The 22,945-nt window shown below is 37.0% G+C and overlaps 1 protein-coding gene across 2 annotated transcripts in view; it reads right to left on the bottom strand.

Moving 5' to 3' along the window:
- Positions 1-807: 807 nt before the first annotated feature.
- FCHO2 (FCH and mu domain containing endocytic adaptor 2) overlaps positions 808-22,945 on the bottom strand; it is a 121,163-nt gene continuing 99,025 nt past the window's right edge. For both annotated transcript variants that reach the window (XM_042940833.1, XM_042940824.1), the window contains exons 19-26: positions 22,785-22,914; positions 18,528-18,639; positions 14,658-14,813; positions 14,193-14,325; positions 6,476-6,675; positions 5,712-5,776; positions 1,739-1,903; positions 808-1,417 (exon numbers count right to left, since the gene is read on the bottom strand). In XM_042940833.1, the coding sequence (XP_042796767.1) occupies positions 1,395-1,417; positions 1,739-1,903; positions 5,712-5,776; positions 6,476-6,675; positions 14,193-14,325; positions 14,658-14,813; positions 18,528-18,639; positions 22,785-22,914 (984 nt within the window). In that variant the 3' untranslated portion in view covers positions 808-1,394. The remainder of the gene's footprint in view (positions 1,418-1,738; positions 1,904-5,711; positions 5,777-6,475; positions 6,676-14,192; positions 14,326-14,657; positions 14,814-18,527; positions 18,640-22,784; positions 22,915-22,945) is intronic.

Raw genomic sequence — 22,945 nt, 5'->3', positions numbered from 1 at the left:
ATTTAATATTAGTAGTTCAAGAAATGCTTAACCCAATCCATCACTTCAAATCCTCTCCCAATTTCTAGCAGTTGGCAATTAACCAATAACATACAAATTGGTAACTGTCCCAATTGTTGAAAAGAAAACAAACGGCAGTACTTCTCCAATGCCAAAACTAATCTTCTCTAAAATGAGTTCCTCACAAAATACAAAACTCATGCCCCCAACACATTCATTAAATGTATAAATTTCCAATGATAAACAGAATGAAAGGAAGTGTCAAATTGAGGATTAAAATAGCAGTTACCAAGTTACCTTTAGTTTTTCATATTGGTTTTATGATTTACCTACTTAGGTGGAATATCTGAAGGTAACTTTTCTTCCCCTGTAAACATAGGTGATTAGGTGTATTTCTCTTTCTATCGGCTACAGTGTATCACTAAAGAAGTGAGCCAGGATTTTTAGGTACAAATTAACCTTTAGTTACTCTGAATTCCCTTCCCAATTGAGGTCAAGATATTTACAAAATGGCAATTATCTTGTAAAAATGCTTGACCACTCTAACACTGAATAGAAGAGCCAGACTGTGAAGGGAAAAAAAGTGAGGCACATTAACGAACACAAACCTGGATAGGCACATTTCTGGCTTTTGTTATTGTTTTAAAAGGCACACATTATGCAATCCATATAAAAATAAATTAAATCTACAGCATTAATTCTTAAAAACAATCAGAAATTCTATAAAGTTAACTAACTGCAGAAGTAAATTTCTCTGCTGTCTTTTGCAAGCTTATTTTAAAACACATTGCACTTGAGAATTAAAAAAATCATATAAAACACCATTTACACTTTATTAATGTTTCTATGAGATTCAAATTATACATTTTTTGCGTACACCTTGGACTCTGGTCTGATTACTTTATGGCACATAACTCAATTTGATTGAGTGTTCAGAATTCACGTTATCCAAAACTTAGAATTCACGTTCTGTCTCCATTCAATATCAAGCTTAGGAAATTTCAAACCTATCTCTGACTCTAAAAATTTATGGAAAGCTGAATTATTTGGTGCTTGCTCTCCTGAAATTTTAGGTCTGACAGTACACTATATAACTCAACATAGACACTGAAGACAATATGAAATTTCAGCCTAGGAAAACTTCATTTTACTGAGAATCTCTACAAATGTGCTTCTGGAATATTGCAGTTGATCATTAACAGCGTTGAAAATCATTTCAGTGCTATTGCTTTTGATGACTCACTTCAAAAGTGCAATTTAATGTTTGTAATCAGTTCTCAAATGTGTGTACGTTCAAAGGACCTAATAGAAGCTAGAATCGTGTTGGAAAGAACAGACAATGCAGGATGTCAGACTTGTGCTTCTGTCTCGAGCCAACCCGTTTCCCAGGTCCATCAGCAATCTGCCAGGTATCGTCCTGAAAAACACCAAGCAGAACCATGCAATTACAATTACAAATGAACTCAAAGGACGACATTTTCACTGTGGTTACAGACACAGAACCCTAGTTCCCATCTGCTGTTTATGATACATGAGAATCCGATCACAGGTGTCCATGTATACTGACCACAGTTATTCCCTCCCAGGTGTGTCTCTACCTGGCACTTTGTACCAAAGGTCGAAGAAGAAATTTTCCATGACTAGATGATAAACTGCTTGACAGTTTATAAAATAGTTGCTTAGTAGCACACTGTTAGAATGTTCCCATGTACACTAAAAACAAAGTCTCTTAACTTACCAGTGGCAAACCGCTTCTTTACTAAGGAAAGCCTATAGCCAGTGCCTACAAGTTCGATATCTACTCCCGAGAGGGTACTTCCCTCGCTGAGGAACTGCACTGCAAGTGTTGTGGGTTTACTAGGTCCTTCTGAAAGATCAAATTTTGCTCTGAGGGACCCAGAACCTACAAGGAAAAGAATAAAGAACTTACCCAGGGCAACATAAAATTAACAGAAAAAACAAATAAGATAAACTATGTTCTATGCCAAATGCATAAAATGTATATAGTAAACACATCAATGTCCTGTGTCCAAATCAGACTTGATTCAAAGAATCTGAATTAAGTCGTCTTTTTTTAATTGATTTTTTTAATGTTTATTTGTTTATTTATTTATTTATTTATTTATTTTTTAATTTTTTTTTTAAAGTTTATTTATTTTTGAGACAGAGACAGAGCATGAACAGCGGAGGGGCAGAGAGAGAGGGAGACACAGAATCTGAAGCAGGCTCCAGGCTCTGAGCCATCAGCCCAGAGCCCGACGCGGGGCTCGAACTCACGGACTGTGAGATCGTGACCTGAGCTGAAGTCGGACACTTAACCGACTGAGCCACCCAGGCGCCCCAATGTTTATTTATTTTTGAGAGAGACAGAGGATGAGTGGGGAGGGGCAGGGAGACGGAATCCAAAGCAGGCTCCAGGTTCTGAGTTGTCAGCACAGAGCCCAATGTAGGACTCAATCTCAAAAACTGTAAGATCATGACCTGAGCCAAAGTGGGATGCTTAACTGAGCTACCTAGGCACCAGTGAATTAAAAATACTCTTAATCCTTGCTTTTCTTTGACTTAAGAGTAAACACCCCTGTAGATCTGTATTGAGATTCAACATGATACAGACACATGTTGAAGTAAAAAAAAAAAAAAAAAGTCAATGTGGGCAGTTCAGAGGAAAGCACTTAGAGGAGTAGTGCGAGTAGGAATAAAGTCCAAAAACAATGATGACAGTCAACTACCATATTACAGGGATGGGAGAAGTAAAGAAGGAAAGACAGCTAAGATTAGGAAAGCTGTATCAATATTATTATTTTCTATTCCCCTTCTTAAAATTTAACTTGCCTATCATGCCAAATACAGCTGACTTTTGAGCAACATGGGTTTGAACTCTGTGGGTTCACTTAAACAGAGATTTTTTTTCATTTGGTGCAGTGCTCTTAAGTGTATTTTTTGTCTTTTCTGATTTTATTTCCTTTTATCTAGCTTATTTTAACAGTACAGTATATAACACATAAAACCTACAAAATACCTGTTCACTGACTGTTTATGTTACCGGTAGAGCTTCTGGGTAACAGTAGGCTGTTAGTAATTAAGTTTGGGGGGGGGGGGGGGGAGGAAAGTTATACATGGATTTTTGACTATGCAGGTCCACCAGGGTGAGTGGTGTGCGGGGGCTTGGCACTTCTAACCCCTGCATTGTTCAAGGGTCAACTAGATATTTGAGATGTCTTTTCAGTCTAACCATTTATTCTACATACCTCAGTCTAACAGTATGCCAGAAACTGTAAAGCAAAAAGTTGTGATGAATATGATAAATGCTACAAAAGTGCTCTGAATTGCTATGGGCACAAAAGCACATAAAATGATGGTGGAGAGGACAGTGTGAATTGCAGGCAGGGGTAACTACAGGTAGAGAGGGGAGAGAATACAATGCCTTTAAGGGAACTGCATGCATATCAGAAGACCTAGAGGATAGGATACAAGAGGGGCAGAAGACTAGAATGGTAGGAAGGAACAAGCTCCAAATATCTTTACATGCCACGATAAAAAATAATCATAGGAAGTCACTAAAGATAAAGAAGACAAAAACAATTCAGATTAGGGTCTTAAAAGGGGACAGAGGTACAAGGTGCCAGGTAGGGAAACCAACTGAAAGTCAATAAAATAGTGTAGGATTCTAGGTGACAGTTCAAGTGGATCTCAATCAGGCTAAGGGAAAGGAAAGAAGAAAATGCATTTGAAAAATATTTCAGAGTTGGAATCGAGAGGGGGAAAGGAGGAGGAGTCTAAGAGTGTGCCCAGGTTTCCAGTCAAGGAAAACAGACAGAACCGCTAGGTAGCAGGAGCAATATTCTAGGATACACAGAAGTAGAACAGCACAGCATAACCCTGATCCATCCTGCACTACTGTGCCTCATGGCACAGATTGGCTGGGAGGATGAAATGCTGCCTAATTTTTAACCACCGTCCAAGCCCAAGTCCTCCTTAGACTTGCACAATTCTCTTGATAGGCAATTCAATTCTGTGAAAGTTTACAGTCCAAGAGCAGCCACCTTGGCAAATCTTAAACTTGAAAATTATTTCCTGTCCCTCTTCTGGGCATAAAGCCAGGGCAGAAACAATTTCTATTGTACAGTATCCTAATTTGCATATTTCTTTTTAAAGGTTAACCAAATCAGAACATTTATAGTATTTTTCCATTTCCTCACATAGATATCCTGATTCCTGAACAGCAGAGGAAAAGTATTCATCTATCTGATTAGAAAATTTGTACCCTGTTTTTGAGGAAACAATTTCCCTTGTTAGTACTTACAAAAGTATAGTTTCATTAAGTAGGGGGAAATATGTATTCTCATTTTCCTGCTAGCTGGTTACGTAAGCCCTCAATTCAAACAGGATTTCTGGTTTACTTCCAGATTTAACTAGGAATTTCAGTTTTGTGCCCCCAGAAGCGATACAGCTCCAGCAGAAGTCAGCACCTTTGGCACATGAAAATAGGCAACAAAGGAACTGAATATCAGCTTGGTTATTTCACCAAATAGGTGGTTCTCTAGTAAAAGTATGATTCAGCATGACATGTATAAATAGCCACTATAGATATATTCCTGCTTTTTGATACAGAAATACATAGGAGAAAAACCAGGGATATGATTTATGCTTTGATCACATTATGCTTAAAGTGTTCAAAGAGAAAAAGCTAAGCAAAATTTGAAAAGCTAAAAAAAAAAAAAAGTCCTACTTAGTAATAGGAAAAGTTATTGGAGGTTAAGTAGGCATCCAAAAAAGAGCAAGAGAATTCTTATTTTTTTTTTAATTTTTTTAATGTTTATTTATTTTTGACAGAGAGAGAGAGAAAAAGCATGAGCGGGGGAGGGGCAGAGAGTGAGGGAGACAGAGAATCCGAAGCAGGCTCCAGGCTCTGAGCTGTCAGCACAGAGTCCGATGTGGGGCTCGAACTCAGACTGCGAGATCATAACCTGAGCTGAAGTCAGACGCTCAACCCCAGGTGCCCCAGGAGAATTCTCTTAAGAGAAAATAGGAATAATTAATGTTAAAGACTTGATTGTCCTGGAAATTACATTCTAAACTGAGTTAGGGAAGACAAGACAGAGACCAGCCAGCAGAGATTTTTCCTTTGCCTTGTGAGCACAAACAGATACAGACTTGGTGGGAGTAAGCAATTAACTTGTTTCTCCTTAAAATAATTAGCAGAGAAGTAAAGGCTGTTGATGGTTAGTTTTACTAAGGAGAAATGACCAGGAAAAGTTCTCTTGGAAAGTGAAGTAGGCAAACAAAGGGGCTTGTGAAAGCCTGCAAGCTTCTACATGATTTCTGGGAGGACAGGAGGACCCCAGGAACAGAATGAGCTAAATGGTACATAAAATCAGTTTCAGTTATCAGGTTACCCAGATGGACAGACAGTTCTACTTGAAAATACCTAATAATAGTCTCATGTGAATGTATGCATTTACATAGTATTTATAAAGTTAGAGCAAAACAAATCATTTTTCTTACAGAGAAAGCATATTCAATCTAGAGGGGAAAAATGGGTTCTGAATGTCAACTGGTCCACTCTTATTTAAGGTATTAACTTCCATCTAGTGGTCAATTCTAGAACTGAAGGCATGAAAATCTAGGAGAAAACTGTCCATAAAAATGCCTCAAAAATAAATTTTCATGGACACTGAATTACAAACAAAAAGGCATACACACACACTTACCTCCATTTTCTGATTTTTCTGAAATACCAGACAGTTTCCAAAAGGCTTTCATTTGTTCTGCATTCCTATAAGAACAAATATCTTCTGATTAAGTGTCTAGTATAGGGGCTTAAAAATGGATGGGCTGTCAATAAATGAATACATTTTAAGTATTTCACCAAAACAACTATAGGGCTAAATTTACTTTCAGTAGTATCACCAGGTGATAATGTGTTTACGATGTAAGTAAATATAATGCTATATCTTAATGGAAGTTTACTAAATTACATAATTCTTCTAGTCAGAAAAAGGAACACTGAAAATATATGTGGTTCAGTACCTTCATTACTGAAGGACAACAAACTTTTATTAAACAGTGAAGAATCGAGAGTGTTAGTCTATACTAATTCAGGGAACAAGAGAGGTAGTTAAGAGATGAGAATTCCTAAACTATTAAGACAGGTGTTCTTACAGAGATAATAGATGCTATATTTACCCCTCTAAAATAATAAGTATTATTTTTTAGAAAAATAAAGTTGATGGAGGTTAAGTGATTTACCTAAAGGTAAAGTTGTACTGAGTCATTCAAGCCTGGGTGGTGAACGCAAACTTACTTTTGGATTGAGGCTATTGTGATTTGACTAGTAAGATGAACAGCATCTTTTACACCATAGTTTTTATGGTAAAATGCACGAATACTTTTCAAGCTTACAACTTTGAAAATGGGTTCTACGAGTTGAAGCTTGTAGCAAAATTTAGCAGGAATTCAGAAAAGTCAAATTTACCATATTGCAGGGGGAAGGGACTGCATATTTGTGACTCCTCCATCCACTGGTACCACCACCTGTATGTTTGAAAGCACGCTCGGTGCCACCATAGCTTCTGGGTTGTACTTATAATCCACTCTAAGATCTGTGGTGCCAGCACTACACTTCCAATATGTTGCAAGATTTAGAGGAGTGGACTGAATGCCATTTGATGATACCTTTAAAGAGAAAAAGAAAAAAGTTAGTTTTTGCCCAAAAAGTAAACAAGTCATGCTGAAGACATGTATGCTTGAACACAAGAGTTCTCAGAATCAAAAATAATGACGGAAATATCGTTAGGCAGAAGAAAGCAGGCTAATCTCCGAGGAGTAAGAGCCAGTCTCACAGTGTGGATCTAGGACTACCTACATCAAAATGTCCATGACAGTTGTGTAAAATACACATTCCTATAGGTCCAAATGCAGAAAATCTGACTCAACTGCTTAGGTGCTAGGTCCAGAAAGAAGTATGTCATCAGGTGATTCTTCTTTATGCATGTTAACTTAAGAATTCCTTTCAACATCCAACACAGAATTCAATTCTAAGATTCCTTACAAATTAAAAGAATTTAAATTTAAAAAAAAAAAAAAAAAGGATAAGTCACCAGGCAATACTGCAAGTCTGGAATTAGAATACTTCCGTACTTCAAGTGTTTAATTTTAATCACATGACCCCTAGTAAATGGTGTAATTCCTTTGCATTCTTTAGATCCTTGCTCAAGTTAACTCCTTTTTAATGAGACCTACCCTGATCACCCTGTTTGTACACTAACATTGCATTTCCAGTTTTCCTTATTGTTTAACCAACTGAGCCACCCAGGAACCCTCAGTTTTCCTTATTGTGAACACTATGCTTTTTTTCGAGATAACAAAAACATACATACATACTACCTCTCATGCTATTCCTGGCAATTAGCAAGCACTGAATAATAAATGTTTACTGAATTAAGAATAGTGAATACCCGGAATAAACTCTAAGCCTACTTAAGTCACACCACTTTCTATTCCTTATTTATTTCCCAAAAACGTAAGCCATATTAACACAATTACTCTATTAAAATTTCAGATAATACATTAAGTATATGAAGTAGGAAATTTATCCCTTAGCATTCTTACTCCCCACTGTTAACACTGTAGGCACGCATGCACAGATCTCATTATTTCTAATGGCTGTAGTAATTCATTTAATCATTGGCTTCTATAGATGTGTGCTCACATGGTTTCCATACAGTGCTGCAGTGAAAATCCTTTGCACCTTATCTTCTTTTTTTCCTCCCATGTGTGCTATTTTTGACAAACTGATTTCTTGAAGTGGAATTAAAGGTTTGACTATTCAGCAGTTTAATCCAACAGCTATTCAACAATCTAACAGAACTGCTTTCTAAGAAGTTCGATTAATTTGTATGCCTACTAACAAGTGGTCACAGCTCTCTTAGTACAGTCTTTCCCATTTTTGTTAATCTGATGGGCTAAAACTGCTATCTCATTGTCACCTTAGTATCCACTGCTCTGATTACTATAGACATGAAACATCTTTCATAAGTTACCTATCTCTTGAGTTAACCATCTTTTATTTAAAAGAGCTCTTCAGAGTAAGCCTTTTGGTCTATCTTATTATATTATGAAAACTTTTCCCTCAGATTAGATACTAATTCTGTTTAAGACTTTGTTTTAACAAAGAGTTTATACACATTTATTTATTGTCAAATATCCCTCTCATATCATGGCTTCTGGGTTCTGTATTACACTTAAAAAGGTCTTGACACTTCAAGATCAAAATATGTAAAAACATATACATATTAAAAATATACATATATACACACACACTTGCACACTTTATATTCATCCATGACTTTACCCCATTAAAACTAAAACATTACTCCACATTACCATTTAAAACATTTTTATTCCAAGCTTTATTCTTCCAGAAAACTTGAAAATGACTGTCAAGTTCCCAAACACCAATATATACACACTTCCACTGGATTTCTGATCAGGATCGCATTAAATTTCTAAGTTAATTTAGAAACACCTAAGCTTTTTACAACATGACTCTTCATCTGAATAAAGTATACCTTTAGAACTATATTCAACTCATTAGAAATAGTGTTAGGTTTCTTCCTAATTAGTTTTTATTATGTGTTCATTGTGATTACAGGAAAGGATAGTTTAACATGTTTTTTTAATTTTATTGCGGTATAACTGACATGAGTTTCAGGTGGACTACATAAAGGTTCAATATTTTATGTACTGCAAAATAATCACAACTACTTTTTCTCGTGATGAGGATTGAGATTTACTCTTTTAGCACCTCTGAAATATGCAATATGGTTTTACTAACCTTAGTCATGATGCTGTATCTTCCATCCTCATGACTTATTACTGGAAGTTTATACTTTTGAATCCTTTCACCCACTTTGTCTACCTCCCTCCAAACCCTATATCTGGAAACAGTATGTTCTCTGTTGCCTCTGAGCTTGGCATTTTGTTTTTTAGATTCCACATAGAAATGGAATTATATGGTATTTCTCTTTCATTGTCTTAGTTCACTTAGCATAATGGAATTGCTGCCTCCTCTTCTATTTTTTTTTTTGAAAAGTTTGAGAAGGATTGGTAATAATTCTTCGCTGAAAATTGGGTAGAATTCACCAGTGGGACAGTGTAGTCCTGGACTTCTGTTCCTGGAAGGTTTTTGATTACTGATACAGTCTCTTTACTAGTAACTGGTCTATTGAGATTTTCTACTTTATCAGGATTCAGTCTTAGAAGGCTGTCTGTTTCTAAAAATTTATTTCTTCTAGGCTGTTCAATCTGTTGGCATAAAATTGTTTGTGGTGGTTTCTCATGACCCTTTGTATTTGCATAGTATCAGTTGTAAGGTCTCCTCTCTTATTTCTGTATTTATTTGCACCCTATCTGCTGTTTTCTTGGTGAATCTGATTAAAAGTTTATCAATTTTATTTATCTTTTCAAAGAACCAGCTTAGTTTTTTCTATTGTATTTTTAATTTGTATTTGATTTCTGCTCTTGGTTACTTCGTCCATTCCACTAACTGTGGCTTTATTCTTCATTTTCTTAGTTCTCCGAGGTGTAAAGGAAGTTTGAGATTTTTGTTTGCTGGGTAGGCATTTATTGACAGAAACATCCTTCTTAGCACTGTTTTTGCTACATCCAGTAATTTTGGCATGTCCATTTTCATTGGTCTCGAGATAATTTTTCACTTCTCTTTTGATTTATTCATTGACCGAATGGTTGAGTAGCATATTGTTTAATTTACACAAATTTTTTAATTTTCCAGTCTTCTTCCCATAATTGATTTCTAGTTTCGTATCATTTTGGTCAGAAAAGATGCTTAACAGGATTTCTGTCTTTTCAAATTTATTAATACTTGTTTTGTGGCCTAACCTATGATCTTCTCTAGAGAATGTCCCATGTGCACTTGAAAAGAAGGTATATACTGCTTTGGGATGGAATGTTCTGTATATATCTTTTAAGTCCATCTGGTCTATCATGTCATTTAAGAAAAACGTTTTCTTATTGATGTCTGTCTAGATGACGTAAGTAGGGTATTGCCCTTTTGTATTGCTCTCAATTTCTCCCTTTAAGGTCTGTTAAAAGATAGATTTAGGTGCTCCACTGTTGGGTGCATAAATATTTACAAATATAACATCATCTTGGTGGAGTGACACCTTTATCACTATATAATGCCCTTTTCTCTTAATTCCTCTAATTTTAAAGTCTATTTTGTCTATTAACCTACCCCAGATTTTTTTTTTTAATGTTTATTTATTTTTGAGACAATGTGAGAGACAGAGTGCAATCAATGGAGGGGCAGACAGAGGCAGACACAGAATCTGAAGTGGGCTCCAGGCACTGAGCTGTCAGCCCAGACACCTAACCTACCCCAGCTTTTGATTTCTATTTGTAAGGAGTACCTTTTCCATCCTTCACTTTAACTCTGTCCTTTTTAAATTTTTTTTTTTAATGTTTTATTTATTTTTGAGAGAGAGACAGAGCATGAACAGGGGAGGGGCAGAAAGACGGGGAGACACAGAAACCGAAGCAGGCTCCAGGCTCTGAGCTGTCAGCACAGAGCCCGATACGGGGCTCGAACTCACGAAATGTGAGATCATGACCTGAGCCAAAGTCAGACGCTTAACCGACTGAGCCACCCAGGCACCCCATTAACTCTGTCCTTCTATATGAAGTGAGTCTCTTATGCATAGCATTATATATATGGGTGATACTTTTAACCCACTCATCCATTCTCTTTTGACTGGATAATTTAGTCCATTCATAGTTAATTACTGATAGGTATGTACTTACTGGCATCTTCTTAACTGTTTTCTGGCTGTTTTTGTAGTTCGTTTTTTTTTTTTTTTTTCCCCACCTGTGCTCTTCCTTTGTAGTTTGATGACATTATTACTGATTTGCTTAAATTCCTTTTCATTTTTTATGTATCTACTATACATTTTTATAGTTACCATGAAGCTTACATATAACAACCTATATTTATAAGTATTTTAAGTTGAGAACTGAAAATTGAACATATTCTAAAGCTCTACAGTTTTAGTCTCCCTCCACTGCACATTTTATGTTTTTAATGTTACATTAAAACAATTATTTTAATGTTTATTTTTGAGAGCATGAGCCAGGGGGAAGAGGGAGGGAGGGGGAGAGAGGGGGAGAGAGGGAGAGAGAGAGAGAGAGAGAGAGAGAGAGAATCCAAAGCAGGTTCCAGTCTCCAAGCTGTCAGCACAGAGCCTGACACAGGGCTCGAACCCACAAACCAGAGATCATGACCTGAAGCCAAAGTCAGATGCTCAACCGAGCCACCCAGGTGCCCCTGAGATCACATTTTATATCTTTTTATCTAGCGTATCCCTTAACTGATTATTGTAGTTAATTTTACTATTCTTGTCTTTTAACCTTCATCCTACCTTTTATAAGTAATTAATCCATTCCACCTTTACCATATGTTTACCTTTACCAGTGAGATTTATACTTTTTTAATTAGTGCCCTTTACAGCTTAAAAAAGTCCCTTTAACATTTCTTGTGAGGCTGGTTTAGTTGTAATAAACTTGTTTAGCTTTTGCTTCTCCAGAAAACTCTTTCTCTCTCCTTCAGTTCTAAATGAAAACTTTCCAGGGTAGAGTATTCTTGGTTGGAGATTGTTTTCTATGAGCACTTTGAATGTATCCTGATCTCCCCTTTCTGGCCTACAAGTTTGTGCCAAAAAAATCTGATAGCCTCAGCAGATATATAACAAGTGGTTTTTCTCTTGCTACTTTTAAGACCTCTTTACCTTTGACTTTTGATATTTTAATTATGTCTTGCAGAAGTCTCATTAAGATCATCTGATTTGGAACTGTCTGGGCTTCCTGGATCTGGATGTCTGTTTCCTTCCCCAGGTTAGGGAAGTTTTCAGCTATTAGGTCTTCAAGTTATCTGTGCTTTTCTCTATCCTCTCCTTCTGGAACACCTGATGCAAAAGTTAGTCTGCTTGAGGTTGCCCCTTTAAGTCCCTTGAGCTTTCCTCACTTATTTCATTCTTTTTGCAGCTCTGATTGGGTGAGTTACACTGTTCTGTCATCAAGTTCACCAATCTCTTCTGCTTCATCTAATCTGCTGTTGAACATCACTAGTTTTTCAATCAGATATTATATTCTTTGGCACTGTAACTTCTATTTGATACTTTCTTATATTTTCTGTTTCTTTGTTAAAGTTCTCACTGGGTTCATCCATTGTTATCCTGAGTTCAATGAGCATCTTTATGACCATTACTTTGAATGTTCTATCAGGTAAATTACTTACCTCCACTTCATTAAGGCTTTTTTGTGAGGTTTTATCTTGTTCTTTGATTAGGAACATATTCTTTTGTTCCTTTATTTTGTTTGACCCTGTTTGCTTCTATGTATTAGATGAAACAGCCACCTCTCCCACTCTTGAAAGAGTGGCCTCATGCACATGACCCTTTATCATTCAACCTTGCCTTAGCTGTTGCTTGTCTTTTGAAACTTTGTGATTACCAAAGAAGCCTATTCTTTAATAGCTCCCAACTGTTGAGGGTGTGCCAAGACCTGTCAGCACCTAGACTGAGACTGACTGGAAGCCAAACCATCAGGCAGCAGCTTTTAAAGAATGCAAATATAACTGGTCTTGCAAGACCACAAGCATGAGCCCTGCTGGCCACCAGACCAGGCAATCTAGAGGTGTCCCGCTGGGCAACAGTTGAAAAAATCAGGGCTTCAGACAAGCGTATAAGCTCCCTTCTGGGAGATACCACAAGCTGCAGCAAGGCAGGAGAGCACAAAAAATGACATCGCTCAGCCTATGTTCCCTGGATCATAAAAATGGTACCCTTTTATAGAAAAAAAAAATCTGGAGTTAATATATAATATATATTAATATATGTGTTATATATAATACATAATATATAATATATATTATATTATATAATTATAATTATATAATTATATAATATAAATTATTTTAATATACATATTAAAAATCTGGGGTATGTGTGCGTGTGTGTGTATGGCACCTGCCAGCTTTGGGCACTAAAGTGCTGCCTACTAGCTCCTCTATCCCTGGAGAGTATCTCAGTAGGCCTCTGCCTCACTGGCTCACACTTTATGATAAGCCAAATGACTCTCTTTTCTCATATAATGTGGTCACCTTTTGATTGGCTGCTTCTGCATTGGTCCCTAGGCTGAGTGAGTCTGTGTGAGAATCCTCTAGAAGGTGTTTTTCAGATCACCATAGCCCTTGGGTATCATGGGCATGGGCTCTGGTGCTTTTCAAAGCCAGAAGTTTTGGGGGCTCTTCTCTCAGGTACAGATCTTAAAAGCTGGGATGCCTGATAGGGGGTATGAACTTCTCACTTGGGAATTAGCTCCAGGTTTGTGAGTTCCCTTCTGATTGTGGGTCACAGTGCTGGCGGTGGAGTTTGTGGGGAGAATGGGTCTCACCCCTCCTGCATGCTTCCATGTGACCCTCTGCTTGTTTGCTAATGTGATGGAGCTGTCTTTTCAGGTCTTTTTCAGAGGAAACTGTTCCAGAGTAGCTGTAGCTTTGGTGTGTCCATAGGAGGAGGGGAGTTCCAGATCTTCCTATATTGCCATCTTCTAGCACCTCTCCAAGTCTGATAAGTTTAATTGTCAAAATTTTTCTGCATTAATATTCCTAACTGGATATTTAGAAAGCTACTAATCTTTGCATTAACTTTTAAACTCACCTCTTTATTAAAAACCCCTACAGCAAATAGTTTTTCAGTTCATTCTGAGGTTTCCAGGAATAGAACATCACCTGTAAGTAACAGTAATTTGGGTTCCTCCTTCCACTATTACTGCTTTATTCTCTTGTGTAACTGTACTAACACATCCAGAAAAATCTCTTACAGTTAATGAGAATAATAGATGTCTTTGCTACTCCAGACTTTAACTGCTTTGTGTGTTTCATTATTAAGACTGATGTTGCTGGTCTTTTCAGGTTAAGGACATATTCATGTATATTTACTCAGTATTTGAATCAGGAATAGATAGTGAATTTGATCATCAATTTCCTTTGGCTTCAATCAGTTTCCTTGAATTCCTGGAATAAAACTCATGAGGCCATAACACATTACTCATTTAATCTACGAGAGTCTATTTATTAATATTTTAATTTATGATTTTTACAAGGATAGAACACTTACCTGATACTTTAATACATCTACATTATAGTAAGAAGCAGCTGGATTTTGCTCTGATAGCTTCTTGAGGTAGACAGTAACAGCTTGCATGTTCATCCAAAAATCTTTTGTGTTAGAATCACACTGTGATGGATCACTGTATGCATAAGAAATATTTTTGTTATTTTATTTAACTTAGCTTCATCCTTTGCCTCTGTATTGTCATTTGGTGACCTGGGAAAGACTAGTAGAAATAAACCAAAAGGTGGGATGAGGGAAAACTAAGGGGGATAAAGAATAAAACATAGCAGAAACTTGTTTGAAAAATGAGGTAACAGAAGAGAAGGACTTAACAAATACCATCACCAGCAAAAGCACAGAGCGCAGAAGGCTGTTTAATCATAACTTTTGTATTGTCATCCAACTGAATTATTGCTTCAATGAAGCAGGAAAAATTTAACTTCACCTTCAAAACAAGAGTACACGAACCTGAACACAAGTTGAGCATTCGGAAGAATTTGCTCTAGTCTGCTGATGTGTTTCACCCTGAAACACAGCACAGCTGGAGATGGATTGCTAGTGAAGACTTTAATAATTCCACTCGGAAACGATACTGTCATGTCACCAGTGATCTTCACAATACACCTGAAATTAGGGATTTGGAAAATTTTAAGTGGTTTAAATAAGGCGCTTTAATAATTAAACTCCAAACACAAATGTAAGAGTAAAGATCACATCTCTTCACTTGTTTAGAAAAACCATCCCCTGGCTGTCCCTTAAGGAGACTGCTTCCTGGTAACACCATCCTCAGTTGGAGCTATTTTTCACTGAAACCCCACTAAATACAAGGCCTGAGCGGCAGTGGGAGATGTCCTCCTAGCTCCTCATTGCCTCTTTCAACTCTATATTCCTACATCCTTCCTAAAAACCTCCAGCCTCCTATCTAACTCAATATACTACTTGCTACTCCATCCCTTTCAACACTGTTTGATTTTTCTGAAAATGTTAGCTCTTTGCCTGCTGTCAGTCTGTCTCTGTATCATTACTCCTATCACAATCTGTAGTGATTTCAATATCCACACAGATAATGCTCTTGATATTTTGGGCACCTAGTTCTCAGCCCCTTGTCTCCAAACAATCCTGTCTTCCAGCCTACCTCGGTCACACAGCAGCCCCTCCATAATCTTGATTTCAGCCTCCCCATTCCTCTATTGGCCACTTCCTCTTTTCCCAACTTATTCTGTCTAGTACCACATCTCCAACAATTCTCATCAAAGCCTCCACAATCCATTGTTCCTACTACCTTTTCACTTCACTCATTCCTTCAAACCCTCCTTTCCTCCTAGGATTTCCTGGTCTATCATGCAATTCTACCTCTTCTCATACCTTCCTTCTTCTCCAATCTGAAATATTCCTTCCCTCTACTCACAGCCATCGACTTTAAATTTTACTGAGGAAATAAAATCAGTAAAGAACTTCCTTACAGTCTCACAGGTGAACTCCTACTTGACTCTGTATCCATACCTTTCCTCCTGTTTCAAGAGATCAGTCTATGCACGTAAGGCCGATCTCACTGCTTATGCACTGAAGCTCATCTGTTACATACCAGAGACTTCTCTAATGCAACTACCCTCTTTCCTGAAATTTCCTACCCAATTTTTTCCAAAAATATTGGATCTTCTCCATTAGCGTATAGACATGCTGAAATGTGTATCTTTAAAAAACTCACACTAAAATTAATAAAAACTTCCTCTGACTCTATCATTTCTCTATCACTACACCTCTCTGCTTTCACTTAGAGCAAAACATCCTAAAATTTTTCTATACTTGCTCCTTCCAAATACAGTTGTATCTGCATCATCTCCTACTCTTGTTTTAGTTTTTATGTTTTATATTTGAGGGAGAGAGACAGAGCACAAGCAGGGGAGGGGCAGAGAGAGAGGGACACACAGAATCTGAAGCAGGCTCCAGGCTCTGAGCTGTCAGCACAGAGTCTGATGAGGGGCTCAAACTCAAGAGCAGGGAGATCATGACCTGAGCAGAAGTCAGATGCTTAACTGACTGAGCCACCCACAGGCACCCTCTTCTCCCACTCTTGAAAGCATGCTTAGAGGGAGTTCATCTCTACCACTTGACAAACTGCTCTTGTGAAGGTCACCAATGACCTCCATAATGTCAAAATTCAATTTTTCTTGACGAATCAGAAGCATCCGATACAGCTTCACACCATCCTTCACAAAAGGGTTTTATTCACCTAGTTTTGGTACACTCCTCTTCTGATTCTCTCCTCACCTCTCTTGTTGCCTGCAGTTTCAAACTCCTTTACCCAATCATTTTGTCTTTCTGTTTTCTAACTACTGAAGGGAGCCACAATTCTCATCAGATCTCTTCCGAGGCCTTGTGGTTTTAAGTATTGTATACAAGTTAATGACTACTAAGTATTTCATCTCTAGCCTATGACCTAGGCCCTGAAATCCAGTATCATGTATTCAGTTGTCTTTTCTTTTCTTTAGAGCGAGAAGGCACAAGTGAGGGAGAGAGAAGTGGGGCTTGAGCTCACCTGAAGCAGGGCTCAAGTCCCCCCAGTATGGGAGTTAAACTCATGAACCAGGAGATCCGGACGTGAGCCGAAGTCAAATGCTTAATGAGTGGGCCACCCAGGCACCCTGTATTCATTTGTTACCAACCGACTCCCTTAGCAAATCTTGACAACTTTGTTTTCAAAATGAATTCAATATCTCATTATTACTCATGACTTCCTCAGTTAATAACCTTATATAGGCCACCATCATCTCTCACCTGGACTGCTGCAGTTAACCTTCTCTCTCTCTGCTTGTACTCTGGCTCATTCTAGTTTATTCTCCATATGGCAGCCAGAGTACTCCTTCAAAACACTTATAAGTAACTTTCTCTGCTCAAAGACCTTCACTGGTTCCCACCCTGCTCAGAATAAACTCCACACTCTTTACCATGGTCTCTAATTCCCAACCTGATCTGGCCCCTCAAAGGATTCCTCTTTGACCACTCCCCTCCTTGCTAACTCCAACTTAGTGACATAGTTCTCTTTCCTTTGAATATGTCAAGCACGCTTCTACCTCAGTCTTTTATACTCACTGGAATGCTCTTCCCTCAGACATCTGCATGGTTGGCTCCTCAATGTCTTTGAAATATCTGCTTAAACTTAACATCAGAAACGCTTTCTCAGGGCACCTGTGTGGCTCAGTGGGTTAAGAGCCTGACTTTAGCTCAGGTCACAATTTCTCAGTTCATGAATTCGAGCCCCACATCAGGCTCACTACTGTCAGTGCAGAGCCTGCTTCGGATCCTCTGTACCCTGTCTCTCTCTGTCCATCCCCTGCTCGTGCTCTCTCAAAAATATTTTTTTTCTAGGGGCACCTGGGTGGCTCAATAAGTTGAGCATCCGACTTCCACTCAGGTCATGATCTCACATTTCCTGAGTTTGAGCCCCGTGTCAGGCTCTGTGCTGACAGCTCAGGACCTGGTTCCGGCTTCAGATTCTGTGACTCCCTCTCTCTCTGCCCCTCCCCCCCCATACTCTGTCTCTCTCTCAAAAATAAAAAAACATTAACAAAAATTTAAAAATATATTTTTTCAAAAAGAAAGGCTTTCTCTGATCATAAAAAGAAAAAAAAATTGGTTTGGTGCCTGGGTGGCTCAGTCCATTAAGCTTGACTCTTGATTTTGGCTCAGGACATGATCTCACAGTTTGTAGGTTCAAGTCCTGTGTCGGGTTCTGCACTGACAATGTGGAGACTGCTTGGGATTCTCTCTCCCTCTCTCTCTCTGCTCCTCCCCTGCTCATGCACACTCTATCTAAATAAACTGGGGGGGGGGGGGAACCCCACCAAAACACTTTCTTAAAAGAAGGAGGTTAAACCAATTCTACAAGAGTCTCATAAATGAAACATACATTTTAGGTCTCTCCTGCAAACATTACACTTTCCCCAAAGATACACATTAAGCCAATATTCAAAGTTCTATCCCACTTCTAGGTCAGCTGCCCTCATCCTGATCTTACAGATATATCACACAGCAGATGGCACACAAAGCTTGGGCAAGAATGTAAATAAATTGGGGAGAAAAGCCATCACCACTGCTGATTATAGTGATTTGTTTTGTTTTGTTTTGTTTTGTTTGGAAAGACAATTGCTAAATGACTATATTTGATAGCAAAAAAAACAAAAAACCAGGTAAATAAATAATAGAAAACTCTAACCTATAGAGAATCAAAATGTAACTCTGCAAATATATTACCAAGCCCCCTCCCCACCAAACACACACACACACACACACACACACACACACACACACACACACACACACTTTTTTAAAACTAACTTGGTAGGGTCTGCTCCTTTAAAGTAGGCATTAACAGATTCTGTAAGGGCAACTGCCACAGGTAAGGTGTCCTGATTCCCAAGGCTGACCGGGCTGGGACCTCGTGACACACCTAGAATACATATGCAATTTATTTGTTAAATCCTATAGAAAGAGCTTTATAAAATGTCAAGACAGGTAAAGTCACAAGGTTAGCTTGTCACAAATGACTCTATTATTGGTTCCATTGATGGCCCAGGTATAAATCTGAAGGTTAAAAAATAGGGCAGGAAACAAACTGGAACATAATACAGAGGACAAAAAAAATCACGAAAACATGTTATACTGACTTTTCTTTTAAATGAAATGACACTAAACGCTTGGGTTAAGGAGTGTCAGAAGGAAAAAGCCCTTCACCTGAAGAACAAAACTACTAAAATATTTTTCACAACCATTCAGATGCTAAGTTGTTTCAAGTTCTACCACTCAAATACTTCAGGGCATTAAGCTGGATTTTTGTGTTTCAGCTATTTCCATCCATCAGCTGTTTCTAACTGAATAACATAATGTTTCGGACACTACTCACTAGAATTCTTTTACCTCTTTGTCTAATGCATACATTATATTCCCATATATTCCCATTATCTTGATAAACAGGACAAATAATGTTAATTTTAAACATTCCTGACACGAAGTTCACTTAGATAACACACCTTTAGAGTTAAATAATATAAAGATCAGTTATTTTAAAGCATAATAAAATGTAAACAAATTTAATCTATGCATGTGTTCAGGTTTTTTTAACCTAAGCAAACTTTCTAGTTTATTTCATTATAGAAAAATCCCTCAAAGCAGTTCATTGTCTTTCTTGACAAATGCACTCTTCCCACTCTTCTTATGTGGTAAGGTTACCACAATGGCTACTGACTGGAAAGTGAAGCATTTTATTTAATATACAATAAATGATGCAATTTTATATTTTAAAAAAGGCCAATAGCATAGATTATTCAGATTTTCTCATAAGAATAAATAATCTAGGTCAACATAGCTCTGAAATTTGAATGTATGCTTTTGTTCTATAAATATTACATAATGCTCATAGCCACCAGATAGTTCTATTTCAGCTAAGATTACCTATAGTGAAAGGGTGAGTTACTTTTGAAATACCTAAGATACTAAGCCTGACAAAAATCAGTACTAGTTCTCTCTGCCTCACAAGTAAGCCCGAGATTCTACACACAGTGAGAAAAAGCTTTTGTTAGCTGTAAAGGCCAGGAAGATTTTGTGGTATTTAATATTTTGAAGAATTCTGACTTGGAAGGTTCTTCACAGTTAGAAAAATAGCTCAGGGATTAAAAGTACATGGAAACAAGAACTGCTGCGAGGCCAAAGGGAAAAGTAAGTGCTCCCTCTGACTGCAAAGAAACTTAAAATTTCATACGAAAATTTAAAACTCAATAAATATAAAAATTTACTCAGAAAATCACAACAGCTACTATTTACTAATTCCAACAAATGTCTAGTACTGAGCTAAGGAGGCATGAAAAAAATGCTGCCTTTTGGAGCCACAAGTAGTTTTGCAAAGCGGGAACATACTTAGTGGGTAAGGGATGGCTGGAAAGATGAGAGGACATGAAAATCTGTCTAGAGAAATGTTTAAGGCCCAGATCATAGCACAGGGGACATTTAATTTTATCTCTGTGGCACTAAAAACTACTAAAAATGTTCAAGAGAAACATGGTTACATTTTTCATTTCGTGAGATCACTCTGAACACAGTGGATCCTAGAATGAAGAGAAAAATGTCTGTTGTCAGGGATTCAAATTTGGATCAGGGGACAGATGATGAAGTGAAAGATAAGGGGCTGACCAAGAGGCAGAAGACTCATGTATATGCATAAGAAAATGTTAAGTGAAAAAAGCAGACTAAGTAGAGATTAACTGAATATATCTATGCTGACACATGTTTGCACAATGGGAAAATTTCACTGTATGTGTGAATTAGTTCAGTGAATTTTTTGAAAAAATATATTGTTCTATATAGCGACTCACTAGAAAATCATAAAAGCATATGTTTTCTAGGGGAAGATGAAAGCTATAATACTCTTTATTAAAGAAAACTATATTCTCAATTATGAAATTAATCTTTCCCCTTAAACCACCTACGATAAATGGATATTTACACACAGTCGTGGGTAACACTAATATCTGCTTCTACTGTGACATTAAAAATCAAAAGAAGCCTACATGTTACTGTTTTCACTTATCCAACTGGGCATATAAAATGAGAATTCTTGAAATAATCCGTATGAATTGTTAAGCCCATTACTGAAATACTGGCAAGAAGGAAAAAAGTACTGAATAGGAGGGGGGGATAAAACTCAAAATCCACTTAATATTTTGGCATACGTCCTTGCGTATTTTCTATTCTTGTTTTCAAGATTATACTGCACATACATAGTTCAAAAAAAGTTTGCATATTTCCTGTCTCAATCGAGTCCTTTAAGTATAAAAGTCTAAATTTATAATGTATTATTCCAAATACATAATTTCTTAGAAATAAAAAATCACCTGTATTTATAAGGATATTATGTGTTCTAATTTTGGTTTAATTGTTCTACATTTAAACAACTGTATGTTCTGAAAATGCAGAGCTTATAAAGTTGAAGAAAGAGGTACCTTCCTGTAATAATCAATGGATATTTTTGTAGAATTATTTACAGCCAGGAGTAAAAAACACTCCCAACTATTTGATACCTTTTTGCCTCTAACTTCACCTCACTATATGGATGGCTTTCCTAGGAGAGCCTTTGCTCTGGTAAGTTAGGTATTTAAACTAACATAGTCTTTCTGCTGCTTTTCTAACCACTTTTTCTCTGATTCTGACAACTTTAGGGGTAAGATTTATGGACATTTCTTAATGTTGAGAAGAAAAAAAAAGCAAGGAGATGAAGAAAATGCAAAAATACTCTGTTTTTATAATTGGGGATTTGATATCAATAAATCCTATACAGCAACTGGATATAATTAGTACAAACTGAGAAAGTTAAACCTTAGAGTTATTCTTGACTTCTGAGACACCATACATTGCTGAAAAAGGAAAAAAATGAGGTAACAAAGTATTTTAGATACACTTTAGGATCATTAGTCAACACACATATATTGCTTTTGATACAATACCTTGTGAAGTCTCACAGTGCTTTTCAATTTCAGAGAGTGTCCCAATCAAATTATCATCTTCTATCATATTTAAATAAAACAAAATATTGTAGGAAAAGAAAATATTTGCAAGAAATAAGAAGGATCAAAAACTTAAAGAGAGCTGAATAAGCATCATAATTTTAAAAAAGGGAACTCTTATGGTAGATTTAAAGTATCTTTGTTGCACAAGATCCACATTATATCCAGCCTGCCTGTTTCCTCCCTCACCTGTGGTTCTACTACTGCCTGCCCTGGCCCAGACTAAAAACAAGTATGTACCTACTCAATCAAAAATATATTCTATTAAATTCAAATCCCTTTAAATAATCTAGAGAAAATGGAGACCTAAAGCTAATTCTGTTTACTCAGACCACATGTCTGACTTCTAAAAAGATTCATCTATGTTTTTTATGACTAAAATAGTTTGCAAAAACCAAAATTAACAAAATCACATATACAAACAAAACACAATAATAAAGTGCTCATTACAGCTTTTTTGTTATACTAACAGTGGGTGAGAAAAGTAATAAGAATTTGTAGAAATTAGATAAAAGTGAAGATAAAAAATGTCTTGAGCAAAATCTAGATGTAATAAAATATTGGACTTATTTGCTAGGGTTTAGGTTTATATACCTATGTCCTAATATCTACTACTTTTAAATCTTTAGGTTTAGGTTTATATACCTATGTCCTGATATCTACTACTTTTAAATCTTGAGGATTTAAATTCTTATAGAAATATATAATTGCAAGCACAAAACTCCTTCCTTAAATTGAATCGTTATTAAAAGCTCTTAGGAGTGTAAGCATCACTTCACATTAGAAAGGCCTGCATTATATACTGCCTTCAATTATTTATACTGGTCAGTAGTTTATAAATTTGATGCATTCTTAACAGTGTTAGAAAATTCTCCTATTCAGATAGGGAAAATGTGGCTAGTTTGACAATGCCAGGTGTGTCTACAGAAAACTGAAGTTTCTTAATGTTAAATTTTTCACGAGCTCATTAAAAAACAAAATTCAGCCTGATCATACTTTGGATGCTAACTTTCACATATAATCTATGATAATCACTTACCTACTGTTGGAGTATTGGCAGCACTTAATGAAGCCGAAGAGGAGATAGAGGAAGAACTTTCCGCCCGGGCTAAAGGAGCTGCAGGAGGTGGGCTGGTATTGGAAGTTACAGGTGGGCTGAATGGCCTGGGCTTAAAAACAAAAAGTTATTTACCAGAATGG

Source organism: Panthera leo, chromosome A1 (assembly GCF_018350215.1).
Source record: "Panthera leo isolate Ple1 chromosome A1, P.leo_Ple1_pat1.1, whole genome shotgun sequence".
In the NCBI taxonomy this organism is placed as follows: domain Eukaryota; kingdom Metazoa; phylum Chordata; class Mammalia; order Carnivora; family Felidae; genus Panthera; species Panthera leo.
This window is presented reverse-complemented; position numbering and strand designations above follow the sequence as displayed.